Genomic DNA, 21,726 nt, shown 5'->3' with positions numbered 1-21,726 from the left:
CCAGCGTTAAGCTAAAATTTCCTTGTATTTTCTGGCATTCTCCTCCTAAACACAACAACTAACCTACCTTTAAACATATTTCCTCTATTCTACAATATCTTTGACCTACATTACTAAACTTCAGAGGACCCTGTAAGAATAGGCTACGACAATAAAACAGTGCTTCTCTAGGAAGGATTGATGATACCTTCTTCATCCTCCCCAAGAGATCCTTGGATGTTCCTAAGAGGTGGTAAAGAATGAAGCAGTTAACAAAGCACTTCCTTCCACAAATAGCTGGCATTCTTTTCTTAAATGTCTCACCTTTCTTGAACTCTCTTAACCTTTGCTCTGTCCTTACACTCCAAAACGATGAATATGTCTCTATCCTTACATCGTACTTCTCACTCTCAGACCCCACAAAGGAAATAGGTTTCAACAAAACAGAAATTCTAGAACAGTTTCTGGAGTTGGTAGTGGAGCGATAGACTATAAATGAAGTGCAGAGTGTTTAAAAAATAAATAAATAAAGGACAGTTCCCCCGTGTGGCTCAGTGGTTGAGTGTCAACCAATGAACCAGGAGGTCATAGGTTGCAAGGCCCAATCCCCAGTGGGGGGCGTCCAGGGGGCAGTTGGTAGATGATTCTCTCTCACCATTGATGTTTCTATATCTTATCCCTTTCCCTTCCTCTCTGAAATCAACAAAAATATATATATATTTTTTACAAAAAGGACAATGCAAGTGAGTACTTAATTGAGGTGTGGTGGAAAAGTGTTCTTTGGTAGTCAGAGGGAAAAGAAGATCTCAGCATTTATTTATCATCTTCCATAAAAAATTTTACATTACCAATTAGCAAAGGTTTGGAATCACTGAGGTTTGAGCCTCAGTCTGTTCATCTGTGAAATGATGACACTACAGTACCTTCACCTCACAGGGTAATTGAGAGAATTAAACAGATGACACATGCAAAGAGCTAAGAGCACAGTACCTGGCACACAGAAAGACTAACATACATTATCTTAAAATCTTCACGTTTTATTGTAAAATGATATGTATAAGTTATCCTACTCATTCGCTTAACATTTCAATGTAGAAACTTAGAGCTACCTCGGAATACTGACTTAGATAACATTCAATTAACCAGGGGCAAAAGTTTTATGCTAAAATAGAACTTTCCTGAAAAATACTCAATAGTCATTACATTGATACAGTGACCGTCATTAAACTTTACAAAATGCAAATTCAGCTGTAATCATATGCAGCTGTTCCTTTCAAAATTAAGTCATTATTTGTTCTCTCTCCTCCCCGCCACCCCCCAGTACTACAGTACTCTGCTTTCATTAAAAGCCTTTTAACAAGTCGCAGCTTCTTCGATATCAAAGCCTTTTGGAAACCTGGCTCGGAGGAAGCCGCACGCTGTTTGCAGCGCTAGAAAGGATCCGTGTGGTCACTCTAGGACAACTGTCAGCTGTCACCAGCACGTCTGGATGTCCAATAGGGACTTGGGTCAGGAGAAGCGTAAGAACAGGCTGGTGTCTGAAACAGAGTCGACAGCTAGGGTGCCCCGAAAAGGGAGAGGTTCTAACTGAGAATCGCGGAGGATGCAGGTCTGGCTGCGGGGAGCAGTCTCGCGCGGAGGGAGGGTCAATTCTAAGGGGTGCACCGCCGGCGCCCGCAGGACAGGGCCGCAGGTGTGGCCCTCCCTCGGCGACCCCAAGGCTTTCTCCCCGGCGCCGCCGCCCCTTCCCCCGGCCCTCCCGTTACCTTTCTCGTCCTCGTCGATGCGCAGGGCGACGGAGATGTACTCGAAGGCCTGTTTGTGGAAGGCTCGGACCAGCTCGGCCTCCGCGCCCGGCACCGGCACCGGCAGCGGGGGCGAGGCCGCGGCCGGCGCGTCGGGGAGCTCCTCTTGGCGGTCATGAAGGGCCCGAGAGAAGCGTTGGCAGAGCCCCCCGAAAGAGGAAGCCCCAGGTGGAAAGGGCGGCCTAAAACGCAACCAGCGCGAAAGCCGACGAAACAGCGGGGTTAGGAGAAAGTAAGTACAAGGTTTTCGTTTATTGCGGCGACTCCGGGCGGAGGGGGCCGGCCCTGGGGGCGGGCCCGGGCGGGGGGGCCGGGCAGGGGGGGCCGGAGGCCTGGGAGGCACCGGGCTGCTGGGGCCGCCGGAGCCTTTCTTCTTCCGTCGTCCACCCGGAGAATTCATCCACAGCTCCCACTGCCGCCGCCGCCATAACCCGCCTCCCGCACACCGACGGCGACCAAATGACGGCAGCGGCCACTGGGACGGCGAGGGCCGCAGAGCCCCGCGCGCCGGCCGGTCCCGGGAGCTCGGCACCTTCGCGCCCCGCCCGCCGGCCCCGCCCCTTTCTCTGCGTGCGGCCAAGAGCACAACCCCTTCTCCCTTCCTGAGGTCGGTGGCTTCTGCCCCTCCCTCTCTCTGTCCTCTCGGCCGCCTCTAGGAGCTCAGAGCCGCGGCCGCGCGTGCACGCCCGCCCCTCTCTTTCTCCGGCGCGCGCGCGCACGCCGGCGTCTTTGTTGCCCAGAGCTCCTCGTGCGCGTGTGCGGCGTTCTCCCCTCGGTCCTTTCTCCGTGGAACTACAGTTCCCAACGTGCAGTTCGGCTCTACGTCGTCGTCAAGGGCCGACGCTCGGCCGACTTGGCTGCGCCTGGGAGCTCCTTGGCTGGCGACCTTGTTCCCCGAGTCCCAGAGAAGGACCGCTGAGGTTTGAGGTCGTTCTGCTTGCTCACAGGGCTCCTTTCTCCGAGTGTTATCGTTTTAATGATTTCTTCCAGTATTGTCTCAAAGGATGATTAATCTGAGTCCCGTCTCAGAGCAGTGGGTACCAATCTGGGAATTACCTGAAAGGGAAACAATTGCAGAGACGTACAAATTTTAGGGTCACCAAAACGAAAATGCTAGCTCAATGGGATGAAGTCAACGATTCCAGAGGTTTAACTAAATTAATACGTGCTTAGATGAAGAATTAATTTATTTGAGTTAAGGGAGTTCTTAAATTTTGCACAGTAATTGTCCCATAGTTTGCCAATGAATCCACACTGTTACCCCCTCCACCCCCACCCCCTCTTTTTAATCTATTCGCCGAACCCTCCTTTGGGGATCTACCTACTCACCTCTGCTGCCTGTATTCTAATGAACTGCAAGCACAGAACCCCACCTCCCAGATCACAGAGATGGAAATGCTAGGTCAGTAAATTATATCTCCTAGGAATCTTGGATGGAGATCCACTAGCATAGAAGGTAGTAGGAACTGAGTAAGAGCTGGTCTCTCAGTTCATCTCACCGAGAGCCCCAGAGATGCCAGGTTCCTAAACTGGTCACTTGATGATGTAACCTAGCCAATAAACTATTCGATCTGTTTCTCTATTTCTGTTTCTCTCTGTATCTCGCAATATATTTTTATTGATTTCGGAGAAGAAGGGACAGGGAGAGAGAGAAACATCAACGATGAGAGAGTCCCATTGACTGGCCGCCTTCTGCACACCCCACATTGGGGATCGAGCCTGTGCCCTGAACAGGAATCAAAATGTGACCACCTGGGCCCAGGCCGGTTTGGCTCAGTGGATAGAGTGTCGGCCTGCGGACTCAAGCGGCCCGGGCTCGATTCCGGTCAGGGGCATGTACCTTGGTTGTGGGCACATCCCCGGTGGGGAGTGTGCAGGAGGCGGCTGATCGGTGTTTCTCTCTCATTGATGTTTCTAACTCTCTATCCCTCTCCCTTCCTCTCTGTAAAAAATCAATAAAATATATTTTTTTTAAATGTGACCACCTGGTTCATAGATCAACACTTAACCACTGAGCCATGCCCCGGCTGGGCACCACCATGGGTTCTGAATCCAAACACAAAGATGAGACCTGGTTTAGTCTTACACATTTTGGCTAGTTTTTCCTGGAATTTCTGTCCTGGGTACTATTGCCTTCCGGGGTGAAGGACATCAGTGACCATTGGTTTCAGCTGAAGTAGTCTGCTGGTCATGGACTTCCTGCTCTGGATAGTTACTGTGTCATTCACGGTAAAGGTTGATCCTCAAGCAGCCGGAGAGGAAAAGAGACCCACTCTTCTCTGGCCAATCATATCAACTCAAACTGGTATTAAGCTTCTTGATTAATCCTTCCCTTATCATCTCCAGCAGACACTATCCTATTTTTTCCCTTTTTATTGAATTGGGAAGGAATTTGAGGCTCTAAAAGTCTGTTACTGCCCAACATAACATATTAATGACACACACTAGGAATTTTGCACAGTAATTGTCCCATAGTTTAATTTTTCTCTTCAGGGTCTTAAGAGAAAAATCTAGGCTTCCAGAGAAAAACAATTTTATGTTGTCTGTTTATATCTTATTAATTATGACAAATATAGTTTTAGCCCCTGAAGGATGAGTTATTTTTCATTCCTGGTCATACAGGTGTTGAGTTTCCAGCCTCTGGCTTCCCATTTGCTAACTCTCTGCTAGTTGTGCTTAATAGTGACTGCTTTTCTGTACCTTGGCCATTTTTTTTGGTATGGTAAAGTATGTATTAGAGTCAGAAAGACTGCCCAGCCAGTGTGGCTCAATGGTTGACCATTGACCCATGAACCAGGAGGTCATGCTTCGATTCCCAGTCAGGGAATATGCCTGGGTTGTAGGCTTGATCCCCAGTGCGGGGCATGCAGGAGACAGCCAATCAGTGAGTCTCTGTCATATTGATGTTTCTATCTCTCTCTCTCCCTTCCTCTCTCTTATATCAATAAAAACATTTATTTTTTTCTTTATTGATTAAGGTATTACATATGTGTCCTTATTCCCTCATTACCTCCCCACCCACCCCCCACTCATGCCCTCACCCCCCTCGTGTCTGTGTCCATTGGTTAGGCTTATATGCATGCATACAAGTCCTTTGGTTGATCTCTCCTCCTTACCCCCACCCTCCCCTACCTTCCCTCTGAGGTTTGAAGGTCTGATCGATGCTTCTCTGTCTCTGGATCTGTTTTTGTTCATCAGTTTATGTTGTTCATTAAATAAAAACATTTTTTTTAAAAAAGAGTCAGGGCTTAGCTGGTTTGGCTCAGTGGATAGAGCATTGGCTTCTGGACTGAAGGGTCCCGGGTTTGATTCTGGTCAGGGGCACCTGCCCAGGTTGTGGGCTCGATCCCCAGTAGGGGTGTGTAGGAGGCAGCCAATCAGTGATTCTCTCTCATCATTGACGTTTCTATCTCTCCCTCTCCCTTCCTCTCTGAAATCAATAAAAATATATGTAAATTAAATAGATAAATAAAAAATAAAGAGTCAGAAAGACTGGGGTTGGTATTCTGGTCCTGTCACTTATTAGTTGCTCAGAGAGAGACATCAATGAAACAGGTTCTTTAACTAGTTAACTCCTTTGTGAAATGGGTGGAATAAAAATTAGATTACAAAATGAAAGAATACATCTAAAACCTCCAGCATAATACCCATAACATAAGAGGGCTCAATAAATTTTGGTTTTGTCTCTTACAACTACAAAGCCATTCCAGAATTCAGACTCTACTGGGGTCTCTATTTTTAGTAATTTCAGTCCACGTTTTCTGCCTCTTGGAATTGCATCCCAGTCAAACCAATTTTCTTAATTAACATCATCCTAAGTTTGTCTCAAGGAAAATAGTGCCTGGATTTTACCTTGGCCTTATAATCTGCCTGGACCGAAGATCCTAACCTTCTCAGCCATTTAACCTACAGTTTGACAGCCTCCCTGTTTTCAGATGGTGAGAACTTGGAGAACACTTAATCTTGAGCGGAATCTGGGCCAGTTTCACCAGAACAAAAAGGAGGAGCAGAGCACTGTGCTAACTAATTCAGGACATTCGGTCACTTTATCACTTTAATCCATTAATCTAATTACAAAGTGACTACCACCAAATAGTTTTTTGGATATTTTAGCTCTTCTTCTCTTCTAAGGCACCCTTTAAACCTTCAGCTTGAAAGATTCTGGATTATTTGAAGTAGATATTAAAGACTTCTTTTAAATTAAAAGAAGAATAAAATAAAATGGCAAACCTAGAACCAATAGAGGAGATGACTGATCCTGAAAAAAGGCAGAAAACTTGAAAGAAAAACAAATTAAAAGACATAGTTGAAGGCAAGGGATGGGAAGAGTAGAGTAACAATTAGATGATTATTATCCTGTATATGTGTTAATAAGCAAAAAACACAACTGTGGACAATTATTTCCCTGTATTGAGTCTACATTGTGGTGCATATTATTGATTTACTTGTTCAACAAATAGGTATTATGCATCGACAACATGACTGGCAATGAGTAAGGTGCCAGGATTATAATAAGGAATAAGATCAAGTTTATAGTCTATTGCAGTGGCCAAAAAACTCAAATAGGAACTAGCAACAGTGGTCACACATAGCATATGAGTTCCATGTATGGGTGTGAAATTCAAAAATCCAAAAATGATGGGAATGATGAAGCTGAAGGAGTAGCATCTCTGTATTAGATGGGACAGCTATTACTCAGCTTCATCTGATTTTTGCCTTTTAGGGATGTGTGGTCTCCTGTTGCCAGATTTTAAAAATTTTTTTTAAATTTTTCAATTACTTTACATTCAACATTATTTGCATTAGTTTCAGGTGTGCAGCCTAATGGTGCTCCTTTCTTAAAGTGTGTTTTAAAACATTTTTAAAACAGATTTTTAAAACATTTCAAGAGAAACCAGAATTCTGATTTTTATGTGAATCTATTGCTTAATTGATATTGGCTCAAAATTTAAAAACAAAACAGACACTAGTTTGAAATTCTCTAGTTACAGAGGATTTGTTACTGGTGAAAGTATGAATGAGCTCATAGTTTTGAAATAGTAGTAGGTGTAAGAGTAGAAATTGTTACTTAACCTGTTCACCTTGATTTTTAAAGTTATGATTCTGTGGAAGCATAAGCAGAGTCAGTTGATACAGAATTATAAATGAATATCCTAAAATGGCAACTTAGATTATCAGAGGGTGTACACTCTAAACAAAGTACTTGGATATATAAATATAATTTTTCAGTTCTGTATTTATGGTGGGCATGATTACTCTAGTGCACATGAAAAGCAGAGTAATGGGAACTGTTAGCACAGGGTGAATATTGGAAACATAAAAGGAGTTGTCTGTTTTCAAGCATGGTTTCTATCAGCTGCAGCAGTTTCAGAAAGTTTTCTTTGTCCTTGAGACACTCCTCCACATCTTGTTGGATAAGCTCAGTTCCTATATTCTGGCAAGGAAGCCTGAGTTTCTTAATTTGTCTTCATTATGGTGTCAGTCTATGTTATGTTCACCCTGATCCGCTTAGCTTTGCTTAAATATTTATTCTTTGTGCAACATCACTCTAGATATACCTACTTACATTTTTCTCAATCTCATCTGGACTCCTCCTAACCTTTTAAAAATTATTTATTTTTCACTTTTAAATATGTTTTTATTGACTTCAGAGAGGAAGGGAGAGGGAGAGATAGAAACATCAATGATGGGAGAGCATCATTGACTGGGTACCTTCTGCACATCCCACACTTGGGATCAAGCCCACAACCAGGGCACATGCCCTGGCCAGGAATTGAACCTCGACCTCCTGGTTCATAGGAGCCACACCATCTTAACCTTTAATAAGTCATTATCTACTATTGTCATTTATACGTATCACTTATATGTCTGATCTTTTTTGAACAAGAATACAAATGTATGAGGGTAGGCACTGTAATTTTTATATATCTCCAGGTTTGATTTGCTAGGAGGACTTACAGGATTCAGAATATAGTCATACTCACAGTTTGATTTATTACAGCAAAAAGATATAAAGTGAAATCAGCCAAGGGAAAAACACACGGGGCAAAATCTGGGGGAAATAAAGCACCAGCTTCTGAGTCTTCTCTCACTGGACTCACACAGGACACACTTAATTCCTCCAGCAATAAGTTCTGACAACACATGTGAAATGTTGTCAACCAGGGGCACTCATCAGAAACTCAGTGCCTGGGTTTTTGTTGCGGTTGATCATGTAAGCAACCTCTGCCTAAGACTTACCCAAATTCCAGACTCCTAGAAGGAATATTCAGGTGCTTGGCATAAATCATATTGTTTGCAGAAAGAGTTTAGGCACAGTCAGCCACTCATCATTTAGGGAAAGTTTATATCAGTGTAGGGAACTGTTTATTATTCAAATATGAGTTCAGAAGAGCTAAACTATTTGCTTAATTTCACATGGCCAACATGTGAAGGAACCACGTTTTAATATTTATTCCCAAATCAGGTGTTTCTCTACCACACATATTGTATTCTTCCTAAATAGGTATTGTCCGTCTAAGAGGTTAATGTTTTATAAATGGAATTTGCACCAAGTATGTAAAAAGGAGGTCGAGCAGATTTTCTTTATGATTCTAGATCCTAGAATTCTAGTTCTAGAATTTCTAATTTCTAGCTTCTTAAGACCCCAAGAAAGACTGGAAGTCTTAGAGAGTAGAACTTTGGCACCAGTGCTTGCTTTTCGTTTATATTCACTCCTTTTGAAAGTGTATTTATCAAATATACCAAACGAATACAAAGATGATCTTTGCCTCTGAAGAGCTCACAATCTAATTGTGTTTAACTGTAAAGAAAATATAAGGCAGAGTGAGGTAAATACCATAACAGAAGTACATAATAGAAGCAAATGAAAAGAGTCCAGAGCAGTGTGATACAAGTCAAAAGAAGAGTTAAATGATGTTGTCATTCTTTTAATATACTGTTCTCTAGACAGTACATATTGAAAGTTGCATATTGCTAATTTTGATACAAACGTAAGGTAGCATTAACACGGCATATTCATAGATTTAAGGACTGGAATAAAAGCTTACTACACTGCTGCTTCGTTTGGCTTTAGACTCGCAGTGGTTCTCAACCTTCCTAATGCCGCGACCCTTTAATACAGTTCCTCATGTTGTGGTGACCCCCAATTTCATTGTTACAAATTGAACATAATTAAAGCATAGTGATTAATCACAAAAACAATATGTAATTATATGCTTTCCGATGGTCTTAGGCGACCCCTGTGAAAGGGTCGTTCGACCCCCAAAGGGGTCGCGACCCACAGGTTGAGAACCGCTGCTTTAGAGTTTAAAAAAAAGCTGACATTATTTCGCAGACTGTTGAGCTTGGGTCTGAGATTTCCTAGGAACTACCCAGCAAGTGGTTTCGGTTCCGCGAGGAAAAGCTCGGGCAGAAGCTTTCTGGCAGCACCGAGGGCTGGCCGGGCCGAGCCGCTGCCCGCGGGGCTGGCGGGTGGGTCTGCAGGGGGGCAAGCCAGACCTTGCCCAGGACACTCGGCGGACCCGGGAGCGCAAGGTAGACTCGGGAGCGGGAAGGCAGCTTCCTGGCCCCAGGCCCGCTGGGGAGTTCTGCGCAAGCGCGTTAGTCGTGCGACAACCGTCACTTACGGCCGAAACGGTTTGTGCGGGGAGTTGGCGGCGCGCTGCAGCTCTTAGGGACGGACGGCTCGGGCGCGGGTAATCAGCTCCCTTTCCCCCTTTCTCCACTCCTTGTAGGATCTGGGGATCATGGAGCTTCCGGACCTGATGCGGGCGCCCGGTCGTGGACTGCCTCTCCCTGCTCCGCTACCGCTCGGGGTGATCCCGCGCCCAGGTGGGGGTGAGGGGCGGGGTCGGGGGCTTGTCTGGACTCCATCCTGGCGTCTCCGCGTTGCGATCTCCTGGGTAACTCGTGCTTGCTCTTGTTTTCCAGGACTGGTATCCGGGGACTGACTCGCAGGGTCCGCCATGGAGCCAGAGCAGATGCTGGAGGGACAGACGCAGGTACCCGGAGGCCCTGGGTTCATGGTGGCGGTGTGCAGCGAGAAAGGGTGGCCGAGGTCTCTGACCTGTGTTTTGTTTTCTAGGTTGCAGAAAATCCTCACTCCGAGTACGGTCTCACAGATAACGTCGAGGTAACTCGCCCAGTTCCTATGCCGTTTCTGTACCTCTCTTAAGAGCTGGAAAAAACAAAACAAAAAACACCTTGGGATCTGTTTTTACTAGGTTGCTTTGCACAAGGGAAACTTGATCATCACGAAGCAAATACTGTCACATTATGGGTAGCTTGTTTTATTAGCGGTCCTAACACTTCGTGGTATACAGACGTACAAATTAATTTTTAGCCAAGAGGTTGAACTTGTGAAGAAACATGCATACATTGCTAGTGGAGACTTAGAATCGTTTGGCTATCTATTGGGATATTGCTTTGGAAAAATGGCACATTAAAATTAAGAAACCCATTGTCTTTATAGCAGGATTGTGTTGGTGTCGTCAGCATTTAATACATGTTGATTTTTTCATAGTTCAGTAGGCAGGTGCCATTGGAAACTATAATATACACAGTAGATACTGTTTTTGCTTTACATGGTTAAGTCTGAATTCAGAGAGTACATGTGAAAAAACACACACATGAAAAAGAAGGTAACTTTTATAGAGTTTTCTATATCAGTCCTAAGAGGTTGTTGTCTAAAAGTAGAAGTTACTTTGTAAATGAATAAGGAAGTGCTGGAACAAATGAATTACCAAGAGCTGGGTGGAATTGGTTAGGAAAACAGAGGCTTCCTTTCCTGTAGGAGATGTGTACGTTTTACTAGGAAAGGAAAGACATTACTGGTGATTAAGTTTGGATAAATGAGGGCAGAAGCATTTCTGAGGAGAATAATAATTGTAACAGCTGCTAATATTTCTTTAGCCCTTTTACTATGGGCCAGGCACACCCTAAATAATTGGCATATATCCTCAGCCCTATAAGACCCACAAGTTGAGTAACTTGTTAAAGGTTACCAAGAGGTAAGTGGAGAGCTGTGCGTTAAACCTAGGCAGGTTGACATTTTAAAAGTACAATTAAATTGTGTTGCTGATCTTGACCAAACTCCTAGAGTTTGCTGGCATGTGGAATGACTACTCTGTGCCTATAAAATTGCTAGGCATTTCTATTGCTTTGATATCAATACGGATAGAGAATCTTTTCTTTCTAATGGGTTTTTAGTTGAACTTCTGCTGAATCAGGTGAAGACTCTTTACACCACTTTGTTTTCTAGCTATTTAAGAGACCTTTTTAAGGCATCAGTGGTCTTTTCTTGATGGTGCTTGTATATGATGCTGGAGCCATGCTGCTGTAGAGCAGTGATAACAACATGCTTTTTCCCAAACCCTCAGTCCAATTTCCATGGTAAAATGAGAAAAAAAAGTGGAGTGAGTGTTTAATGATGATACATTACTGTATTTGGTGATTGGTCTTCCTGCTTCTATAATTTTAAACTGCTTGTTCTTTTTTTTGAATTAATGGTGATGGTAAAATAATTATGTTTGTAATTTTTTTACTTGGCAAAATAGAATTAACCCTATGTTAGTTTCTTCATTTATTGTATTAGTTTATTTCTAATTGTTTGCAATATATGAAAGTCTGGAAACCACAATTCTACAGCTGCTGTTGCCGCTTTTTCTCTTATGGTTTTCTTTTTATTGGTTTGTTAAAATTATTTTTAGGTGTTGGCTTTAGAGTTTATAGTATGCAAATTTAACTTACCACAATTAACCTTCAAGTGGTAGTATATATTTTCATTTATAGTATAAGAATTTTACAACAGCAGTTTTTCATTCATTTACTCTCTCCTGGACTTTGTACTATTGCTATCATATATTTTACTTCTACATATGTTATAACTTCTACACTTCATTATTTTTATTTTTTCTTTAAAAATTCAGTGATCTTTAGAGAGATTTAAACAGTAAGAAAAAGGAGTATTTCACGTTTACCTGCACCTTTACCATTTCTGGGCTCTTCATTAAAAAAATTATATATATATATATTTGTATTGATTTCAGATTTCAGGAGAGGGAGAGAGACATAGAAACATCAATGATGAGAGAGACCCAGGGATCCCCCCCCCCCCCGCCCCCCACCGCCCCAGACATCCTCCCAATCCAACCGGGATGGAACTGTGACCTCCTGGTTCATAGATTGAAGCTCAACCTCTGAACCACACCATTTGGGCAGCTCTTCATTCTTTTGTGTAGATCCAGACTTCTGTCTGTTATCATTTTCCTTCCACCTGAAGTGTTTCCTTTAACATTTCTTGTAGTTCAGGTCTGCTGGTAAGGAATTCTTTAAGTTTCTGAATGTGTGAAAATGTCATTTATTTTGACTTCATTTTTTGAGATATCTTTGCTGGGAGTAGATTTATTCCACTGTCTTCTGGCTGATACTGCTTCTGACAAGAAGTCTGCTATCATTCCTATTTTTGCTCCTTCATACTTAATGCCTTTTTTCTTGGGGCTTTTAAAATTTTATTAACAGGTTTTAAATAATTTGATTATGTTGTTTCTTGGTGTACTTTCAAAAAATTTTTGTTTCTTTTTTTAAAAATTTTTTTGTTTCTTGTGCTTAGGATTTACTGAGTTTTTTGGATCTGTGTATTTAGAGTTTTCATGAAATTTTAAAACAATTTCAGCTATTATTCAAATTATTTTCAAGTATTTTGTTTAACTTGTGCTTTCCTCTATATTCTTGAACACATGGAAGGGATATCTTATAATAACTTGTTTAATGGCATTGCTTATTTTATCATTTGTATCATTTCTGAGTCTTTCTGTGAGTTGATTTTTCTCCTCATGGGTAATATTTTCCTGCTTTGCTGCCTTACAATTTCTTTTTATTAATCCTCATCTGAGGATATATTTATTGATTTTAGAGAGAGAGGAAGGGGGAGAGAGAGAGAGAAAGAAAAACATGGATTGGCTGCCTCCTGCATGTCCCCGGACCAGGGATTGAGCCTGCAACCAGGGCATGTGCCCTGACTGGGACCAGGAATCTAACCGTCACCTCCTGGTCCATAGTTTGAGCCCACCTGGCAAATTTTTATTGGAAGCTGAGTGATGAATTTTACTTTATTGGTATCGGTTATCTTTTTATTCCTTCAAACATTCTTGAGCTTTGTCCTAGGACATAGTTACTTGGAAACAATTTTATCTTTTTGAGGTTTGCTCTTTCCTAAGTAACACCAGACCAGCCTTTAGTTTAGGCTTCATTTCCTCTTCTTTCATATTCTACCCAGTGCTTCATATGTTAAGAGGTTTTGCCAGTCTAGGTCACAGAAACATGAAGTGTTCCTGGCTTGTGTGAGTGCTCCTTCCTTGGCTTCCAATAGTTTCCTCACACCCATGCTCTGATAGGTACTCACCTTTAGGTGTTTTCCTGTGCAACTTTCTCCTTCCCATGTGAATTCTAGATGGCTTTGTCTCCCTGAATTTTCAACTCTCTTCTCAACCCAGGGAGACTGTGGGTTCTGCTTTGATTCCCTTTGATTTCCTGTATTGCATCTTACAAGTTCTCCAGGCAGGAAACAGTAAGTTGGGGCAATCATAGGCTCACCTTATTTTTTTCCTTTTTTTCAATCACTATTCTAAACTGTTAACAGTTTATTATTTATGTTTTATAGTAGTTTGGAGATACAGGTGTTTTTTTTTAGATCAGTTCAGCATTTTATCTTAACTAAAGTTAAGCATAGAAATTTGGCACATAGTGAAAATTCAGTAAATATTTGAATGAAATAAATGAGGACTTGGTTAAGGAGTTTATTATAGTATTTATAGGAATTGGTTAGGCATTGCTGTTTCTTATTGAAGGCATTGGGATGTCATGTAACTGACTAATTTTTGTCGTATATAGGTATTATCTGTTGAAATTTACTGACAGGCACTAAGTAATCTATGGGCAAATAAATAGCTCTTTTATTAGGTATAGGAAAATTTCTTATTAAGTCCTAAAATTACATTGAAAAATCATAAGCAAAAGTAGAATAGCTGCCTTACAAATTTGTGGGAACTATCTTTGGAAACAGTGGTATATATTATGTAGATATGCGATTAAAGTTTTTTCTCACTTTTTACAAAATAAAATTAAATCTAAAAATATTAAATATAGAAAAGTGTTTTTTTGTTGTTGATTCATTTATATTCACTTTGAGTATGTTTGGAGCAAAAGTTCATTTAAATGGAAGTGCTCTTAATAGTGTTTTGTATTTTAGATAGCCATTTATTTGTAAATTTCTAAAAACGGTAATTTTTCAAAAGGAGGGAAAATTTTTCACTAAAGAAGTTTTTTAAAAAAATATATTTTTATTTCAGAGGAGAGGGAGAGAGAGAGAAACATCAGTGATAAGAGAGAATCATTGATTGGCTGCCTCCTGCACGCCCCCTACTGGGGATGGAGCCTGCAACCCAGGCATGTGCCCTTGACGGGAATGAAACCAGAGACCCTTCTGTCTGCAGGCCGATGCTCTATCCACTGAGCCAAACCAGCTAGGACTCTAAAGTAGTTTTTGCTGCTCTGGATGTCAGATGAATCTATGTGAAAGGCCCCAGATTTGGGGGTTCTTAGGAGTAGAAAGTCTAAATCATTGTTTCCTAAACATCATTTGAATATCACAGTCATCTTTTCCATATTATTCTTTTTCCCTGTTTTTTTTTTTAATTGTTATTTTTTACTTACTATTTTTTTCTTTATTCACTTTAAAAAATCATAGATACATTAAAAAAAACATAAATGGAAAAGTATTCTCATTGTTATAGTGGTAATAAATTTTAGCTGCATTTTGTTGCCAGTGGAAGGCTCTGAGCCTAAAGCCTACTCTCTCTGTGAACAGAGTTAAGCAAGCGTTACAGAAGTGTTAAAGACATATTAGCACCAAACTGAAACTTTGTCCTTGATATTATCTGTGATGAAAGAGTTGAAATAGGACTAGCTTTCTCACTGTGATTCAGTGCTACTTAGTTTCATGTCCAGATTTTTTGAAGCACACTGTACGAAGGTAGCCTCATGAAAAAAGGGGGACTTGTATTTACTTCTAAAAAGGCAGAGGAGAGTGACAAAGAGGTAGGATCTGGAGATATGACATTAAAAGAAAGAGATATTATGGTGCTCTCAGAAGAAACTGGAATGAAATTTAGAGATGGGTCTGATTTTATTTTGGCAAAGAGATTTGCAGTTCAATACCAGTTTTTAGTCAATGACTTGCCTTTTCTATTAGCGTCATGTTTCCATTATTTTTTGTTTAGTACTCACAATAATCTGAGTATTTGTAATATTATGCATATTTTTTGGATTCACTAGAGGATAGTAGAAAATGAGAAGATTAATGCAGAAAAGTCATCAAAACAGAAAGTGGATCTACAGTCTTTGCCAACTCGTGCCTACCTGGATCAGACAGTTGTGCCTATCTTATTACAGGGACTTGCTGTGCTTGCAAAGGAAAGGTAAGATAATAGTGTCAGCAGAAGGAGTTATCAGAGAATGACTTTTCTAATTGAAGTATCACTAGTTATGTATAATTTTTTTCCTATAAAAAGAACTTATGCATATTAAAAACATTTTAAAAGTCAGTCATAATCTCAGTTCAGACACTAAGTTTTTTCTACAAGTCTTTGATCATATGCATATTTATAAAGACTTGTAATTGTGGTATACATGCAGTTTTATATCTCCTTTTTACTTAATATTATAACAAAGTTTTTTCCATATCTATGCATAGACTTTATGAACTTATAATTTAAGTTGTTATAGTACCACAATTAACCATTTTCTCATTGTTGAAAATGTAAGTTCAATTTCCTTTCTTATAGATCACTAGGCAGTTTATCTGTTTTCATGCCTCTTTTTTTAAAAAAATATATTTTATTGATTTTTTACAGAGAGGAAGGGAGGGAGATAGAGAGTTAGAAACATCGATGAGAGAGAAACATCGATCAGCTGCCTCCTGCACATCTCCCACTGGGGATGTGCCCGCAACCCAGGTACATGCCCTTGACCGGAATCGAACCCGGGACCCTTCAGTCCGCAGGCCGATGCTCTATCCACTGAGCCAAACTGGTTTCAGCGCCTCTTTTTTTAAAAAAAAATACATTTCATTGATTTTTTACAGAGAGAAAGGGAGAGGGATAGAGAGTTAGAAACATCGATGAGAGAGAAACATCGATCAGCTGCCTCCTGCACATCTCCTACTGGGGATGTGCCCGCAACCAAGGTACATGCCCTTGACTGGAATCAAACCTGGGACCTTGCAGTCCGCAGGCCAACGCTCTATTCACAGAGCCAAACCGGTTTGGCGCCTCTTTTGTTTTTATGTAATTACTTTCACATGCTAAATTCCCACGAATTGGTTTGCTAGTTCAAAGGATACAATTTTTTTTATGGTGTTTGATACTTAGTATCATATTTATGTCCAAAAATGTATTTTTTTGTGTGTGGGGGGTTAATCCTTACCTGAGGATATTTTTCTGTTGATTTTTTTTTTTTTTTTTTTTTTTTTTAGAGTGGGAGGGAGGGGAAGAGACAGAGAGAAATATCTATGTGAGATAGACACATCAATTGGTTGCCTCCCACATCTGCCCCAACCAGGGCCAGGGATTGAGCCAGCAACAGAGTTATGTGCCCTTGACTGGAATCGAACATGGGATCCTTTAGTCCGTGGGCTGATGCTCTACCCACTGAGCCAAACTGGCTATGACGAAAAGTTTATTATTAAAATTCTTTCACTATTATCATAGGCTCAACAGCACGAGTGTTACAAACATTTTTTTTGCCAATTTTTAAAAATTGATTTTAGAGAGAGAGGAAGTGAGAGGAGAGAGAGAGAGAGAGAGAGAGAGAGAGAGAGAGAGAGAGGAAGAAAGAAAGAAAGAAAGAAAGAAAGAAAGAAAGAAAGAAAGAAAGAAAGATCTCTTTGTTGTTCCACTTATGTATTCATCGGTTGCTTCTTGTATGTATCCTGACTGGGTATCAAACCAGCAACCTTGGTGTATCAGGACGATACTCAAACCAGCTGAGCTACCTGGCCAGGGGTTGCAAAATTGTTTTAACTTCTTTATTAACAAGATTATAATTTTTCTTTTTTTTTTGGTACAGGTTTTACCCCAGTAATTCTACCTAAATTATTTTTATGTAAGCAAATCCCATAAAAAATATTTTTTTTAACTTACATTAGTCATCATTTATTTGGTGCAGATTATGTTTTATTCAAAGAATAATAATGAATACTAGCCTTAGCTGGTCTTACATCGATGTTTCTCTTTCTCTGTCTCTCCCCCTCCCCTTCCACACTTTCTAAAAATCAATTGAAAAAATATCCTTGGGTGACTATTAACAACAACCAAAATGAATACTAGCAAACTGATATAATTTTTAAAAAAATATATTTTATTGATTTTTTTTACAGAGAGGAAGGGAGAGGGATAGAGAGTTAGAAACATCGATGAGAAAGAAACATCTATCAGCTGCCTCCTGCACACCCCCTACTGGGGATGTGCCCGCAACCAAGATACATGCCCTTAACCGGAATCAAACCTGAGACCCATCAGTCCGCAGGCCGCCGCTCTCGCTCTATCCACTGAGCCAAACCAGTTAGGGCCAAACTGATATAATTTGATAAGGAACCTGATGTTTTCTTATCAAGAGAGCTCATCATTGATGTTTCTCTCTCTCTCTCTCTCTCCCCCTCTCTCTCCCTCTCTCTCCCCCTTCTTCTCTGAAATCAATAACAATATATTGAAGAAAAAAAAAAATGAGCCTTAACCGGTTTGGCTCAGTGGATGGAGAATCCGCCTGTGGACTGAAGGGTCCCAGGTTCGATTCCCGTCAAGGGCATGTACCTTGGTTGTGGGCACGTACCTTGGTTGCGGGCACATCCCCAGTAGGGGGTGTGCAGGAGGCAGCTGATTGATGTTTTTCTCTCATTGATGTTTCTTACTCGCTATCCCTCTCCCTTCCTCTCTGTAAAAAATCAATAAAATATATTAAAAAAAAAAAAAAAGATGAGAGAGACTCACTGAGCAGCTGCCTCCTGTACACCCCTGCAATCCGGGCATGTACCCTGACTGGGAATTGAACAGTGACCTCCTGGGTCATGGGTTGACGCTCAACCATTGAGCCACTCCAGTCGGGCATGTTTATATAAATTATATGGTAAACATTAAATATTTGCTTTAGATTGTTACATTTATAAAATATGATTTTTTATTTTTTTAAAACATCTTTTAATATTTTTATTGATTTCAGAGAGAAAGGGAGAGGGAGAGAGAGATAGAATTGAGCCTGCAACGCAGGCATGTGCCCTTGACTGGATTTGATCCTGGGACCCTTCAGTCCACAGGCTGATGCTCTATCCACTGAGCCAAACTGGCTAGGGCAACTATGATTTATTTTTGGCTCTCTACTGACAGTTGAAGTATGGACATCTTTTATTTTTTTCTTTCTCTAAAAAATAATTAGAAATTCTAAATATTTATAAGCTAGAAGAAAAAATTTGAAGCAGTCCTAAGTAATATGCTATTAGTAAATACAATTTTTAAGTAAGAAGTCTGGCAAATTGATTTATCAAATTAATCTTGAAAAATGTTGTCTATGTCTAGCTAGTTAAAAGATTGTTTAAAGTGCTAAGGGAATATATTGAGATCATTATTAAATATTCTCTATGCCTTTTCCTAGTAGGGTTTAAATAGGTGTTTACCCCATTTTCATCTTTCGACTTGTTTTCTCAGCAAGAATTACTTATATAAAAGTGATAAATATGAAATAATACCCATTAACTTTAAAATATGTTTAACTTATCAGGTGTGTTGTATGGTGGCAGTAGAAATTGCTTTTTAAAAAGAAACAAAACTTGTTCAAATGAATACTACTTCCTTTGATTAATCACTTAGAGAGTTCATCTACCTGTCTTGGTGATGTACAACCATTTTCCTATGTAGTTTTTGTATTCTTATTGAAGGTTAATATTCATACAGAAAATTACGAATATCATAGGTGTACTGCTTGCTGAATTTTCTGACACTAAGCATAATTATGTAACCTGCATTCAGATCAAGAAAGGGAACACTGCTGGCACTCCAGCAGTCTCCCTTGTGTCCCCTCAAGTCATTATTCCCCTGGGATAGTTATCATCCCATTGCTAGTACATTTTCCAAACTTGTGTTTTAGAATTGAGTTCATAAGCAGGTTTCAGCCGTACAAAAATTTCAATTTCTTTAAACTACATTGTTGACTAATCTGCTTCCCTGTCTCATTTACTATACAGGATGTTTCCCCCAAAATGTATACACACTTTGAATAATTATTAATTCCGATGGGTTAAACCAGAAAAGGAAGAAACATCAATTGAGCTATCAGAAAAAAGTATGTATACATTTTTTGGGGACACCCTGTATTTACTACAAATGGCCTTTGAGTGTAAAAAGAAAGCTAAAATTTAAAAGATGTATTTTTATTATGGAACAATTTATTTCAATGAACACATCTAGAATACAAATGTCTAAATTTTGGATTTCTTTTCCTTTACAGACCACCAAATCCCATTGAATTTCTAGCATCATATCTTTTAAAAAACAAGGCACAGTTTGAAGATCGAAACTGATTGGGAAGAACAGAAAAATTTGGTTTCTACTATAGATTTACATGATTAAGAGGCAGCTTTAATTGCCATGATTTCCCCCCACCCCTTTTTGGAAGTATAAGAACCTTCAGGACAACAACTTGTTCTTGGAGTTGCAGAAGAAAACATATTTCCCTTATTTTGATTTAATCACCATACTTATATTTAAAGAGTGTATTATGTGCAATTTTTTCTCAGATTGTCTTTAACTTTGTTTTTAAAATGACCTTCAAAATAAACTGTTAAATGTCATTATTGTAAAGTAGTTTTTGTTCTATATGCTAAATAATTTACGTGGTTCCATTACTTTTATGACTTTTTTTTATCGTAGAATGCTGCCGTTTTTTACAACAGCATGGAAATACATCAGAATCTAATATAATATTAAAAAAACGCAGTTTTTTTCCGCATTTTCCCTGTACCTCATGGAGGGTAGAATCTGGGTATCCACAGTTTTCAACAACTATCATAGATGATTCTAATGCACAATAAAGTTGGGTTACTGGTATAAGTACTGCAGAGGGTGTATAATATCCTCCCATGCTATCAACCTTTATGGTAATAATGTAATAGCTATCCTTGCAGTTCTACGTGTCATCGCAGTGCTATTTTACTTAAATTATTTCTAATATAGCAGCTCTGCAAAGTAGATATTGTTATTCCCATTTTGCAGATGAGGAAACAGATTTGGAGAGGATAAGTGACTTGCTGAAGACCACACTGGTAAGTGCTTGAATGGGCATTGAAACCCACTTTTACCAATATGTTGCTTATAGCTAAGTGAGAAGTGTTTGTGCTACTTAACTTCATTGCTTCTTTTTACAATAAAAAACCAGCCAGTCCTTTTTTTTGTTTTTTTGTTTTTGTTTTTTGGTCTGCTCACTTTGACCTGTATGAGAGGAAGGGAGAGGGAAAGAGAGAAAAATCTATGTGAGAGTAGAACATCAATAGGCCTTCTCCTGCACATGCCCAACTGGGGGATTGAGCCAGAAATCCAGGCATGTGCACTGACCAGGAATTGAACTGGGATGACACCCAACCAACCGAGCCACACCGCCAGGGCTTCAAAAATTTTATGTATCAGCCCATTGTCTGCTTTGAACTATACCAAAGATCTGTTCCCTGTGAAATTCTGATGTAACAATTTTATGGTTTTTAACCACAAATCTTTCATTGAAGATACTCAACTTTCTCTGTCTTACCAATTTTGGAATGGTTTACTTCATAACAACACTTACTGGGAAGTCCAAGATACCTTACTTTGCCGTGATTCTTCCATAATTTTAAAGGAATTCTTTGCGCTTGACCCTGACATGAAATACTGGGGTTGATAAAAGTATGGAGGGTTGGAAATAATGTTTGCTGTTTGCCTACTATGCCATGCTCTGTTTATTAACTCATAATCCTGGGGACATCCGAATATTATCCCCATTGTATAGATGAGGATAACTATACCACACTTTAGCTAGTTAGGGAGTTAAGACACGTACCTACATAAATATAACATGAAACAAGACATGTTTACAGTGTCAAAGCCAAGATTGGGTGGTAAGGGTGGCCCTGTGAAGCAAAAACCAGCGTTTGCAGGACCTCAGGCATCCTCCCGTGTACCTGTACAAATGAACTTCCCAGCGTGGCTAGACTTGCGGCTCTAGTAGTAAACCTTGGGGGTGCGAATGCACTGAGGATTCCTGTGTCTGATGCGGGGAGGGAGGTGCGAGCTGGACTTTGCAGGTGGAAAGCACCATCTGGCTACCCCCGGTGGCGCTCTTTTAAGGAATTGGCGGGGGAGGGGGGGGCTTGCCCTGCGGCTGCGTCCGTTCCCGGAGCCCGCCCCTCCCCGCCGCTGCTGCCTCGAAAACCCCGGAGAGCGGAGCGCGCAAGTTGCGAAGTCCCCGGCGGGCCCGGCCGCGAAGCTGAGGCATGCTCAGTGGGCAGCACCCGTTAGAGCAGCGAGTAAGGAAGCGCTGGCTCTCCTGCGGTCCGCCCGCACGGTTCAGGCCCGGCCTGGGCTTTGTGTGCGCGGAGCTACAGCCTCCGCGGCCTCCTCGCGGGGCCGCCTGACCCCAGATGCCGTCTGGCCTGTCCGGTTTCCGCCTTTAACCTCGCCGCGCGGCCGGAGGAGGGGCGGGGCGGGGCCGGCGGCCGGCGGGGCGGGAGGGCCCGGCCCGGGTGGGGGTGGGGGTGGGTGCTGGGAGTCCCGCGGGGGTGGGGGGTGGGGGCGGTGCGGAGTCACGGGGGTGGGGTCACGCGGTGGCTCCGGGAGGCCAACCGGGAGGTGAGGGGGCGCGGGGG

At 41.2% G+C, this 21,726-nt stretch overlaps 3 protein-coding genes across 9 annotated transcripts in view; 2 read left to right on the top strand and 1 right to left on the bottom strand.

The window, feature by feature from the left end:
* Nucleotides 1-2,336, bottom strand: part of SPAST (spastin) — a 46,082-nt gene extending 43,746 nt beyond the window's left edge. For 2 of the 3 annotated variants that reach the window (XM_006094350.3, XM_023758599.1), the window contains exon 1: nucleotides 1,746-2,335. In XM_006094350.3, the coding sequence (XP_006094412.1) occupies nucleotides 1,746-2,184 (439 nt within the window). In that variant the 5' untranslated portion in view covers nucleotides 2,185-2,335. Of the gene's footprint in view, nucleotides 1-1,745 lie in introns of all 3 variants that reach the window. The other variant, XM_023758600.1, reaches the window with a different exon arrangement.
* Nucleotides 2,337-9,331: 6,995 nt separating this feature from the next.
* Nucleotides 9,332-19,683, top strand: DPY30 (dpy-30, histone methyltransferase complex regulatory subunit). 5 transcript variants are annotated; one of them, XR_002830616.1, is made up of 6 exons: nucleotides 9,332-9,481; nucleotides 9,717-9,787; nucleotides 9,871-9,918; nucleotides 15,120-15,262; nucleotides 19,078-19,175; nucleotides 19,341-19,683. XR_002830616.1 is itself a non-coding variant. In XM_006094348.3 (5 exons), the coding sequence occupies exons 2-5, from the start codon at nucleotides 9,752-9,754 to the stop codon at nucleotides 19,411-19,413; spliced, it is 300 nt and encodes a 99-aa protein (XP_006094410.1). In that variant the 5' UTR covers nucleotides 9,332-9,481; nucleotides 9,717-9,751; the 3' UTR covers nucleotides 19,414-19,683. The 5 variants fall into 5 exon arrangements, 4 of the variants coding, with proteins under 4 accessions (XP_006094410.1, XP_006094411.1, XP_014316056.1 ...); XM_006094348.3 differs by lacking the exon at nucleotides 19,078-19,175; XM_006094349.3 differs by lacking the exon at nucleotides 19,078-19,175 and having other exon boundaries at nucleotides 9,477-9,617.
* A 1,590-nt stretch (nucleotides 19,684-21,273) lies between these two features.
* Nucleotides 21,274-21,726, top strand: part of MEMO1 (mediator of cell motility 1) — an 83,559-nt gene continuing 83,106 nt past the window's right edge. Inside the window, exon 1 of the mRNA XM_014460568.1 lies at nucleotides 21,274-21,387. The gene's annotated coding sequence lies outside the window, so the exon portion shown is untranslated. The remainder of the gene's footprint in view (nucleotides 21,388-21,726) is intronic.

The sequence above is a fragment of the Myotis lucifugus genome, unplaced genomic scaffold (genome assembly GCF_000147115.1).
Source record: "Myotis lucifugus unplaced genomic scaffold, Myoluc2.0 scaffold_134, whole genome shotgun sequence".
In the NCBI taxonomy this organism is placed as follows: domain Eukaryota; kingdom Metazoa; phylum Chordata; class Mammalia; order Chiroptera; family Vespertilionidae; genus Myotis; species Myotis lucifugus.
This window is presented reverse-complemented; position numbering and strand designations above follow the sequence as displayed.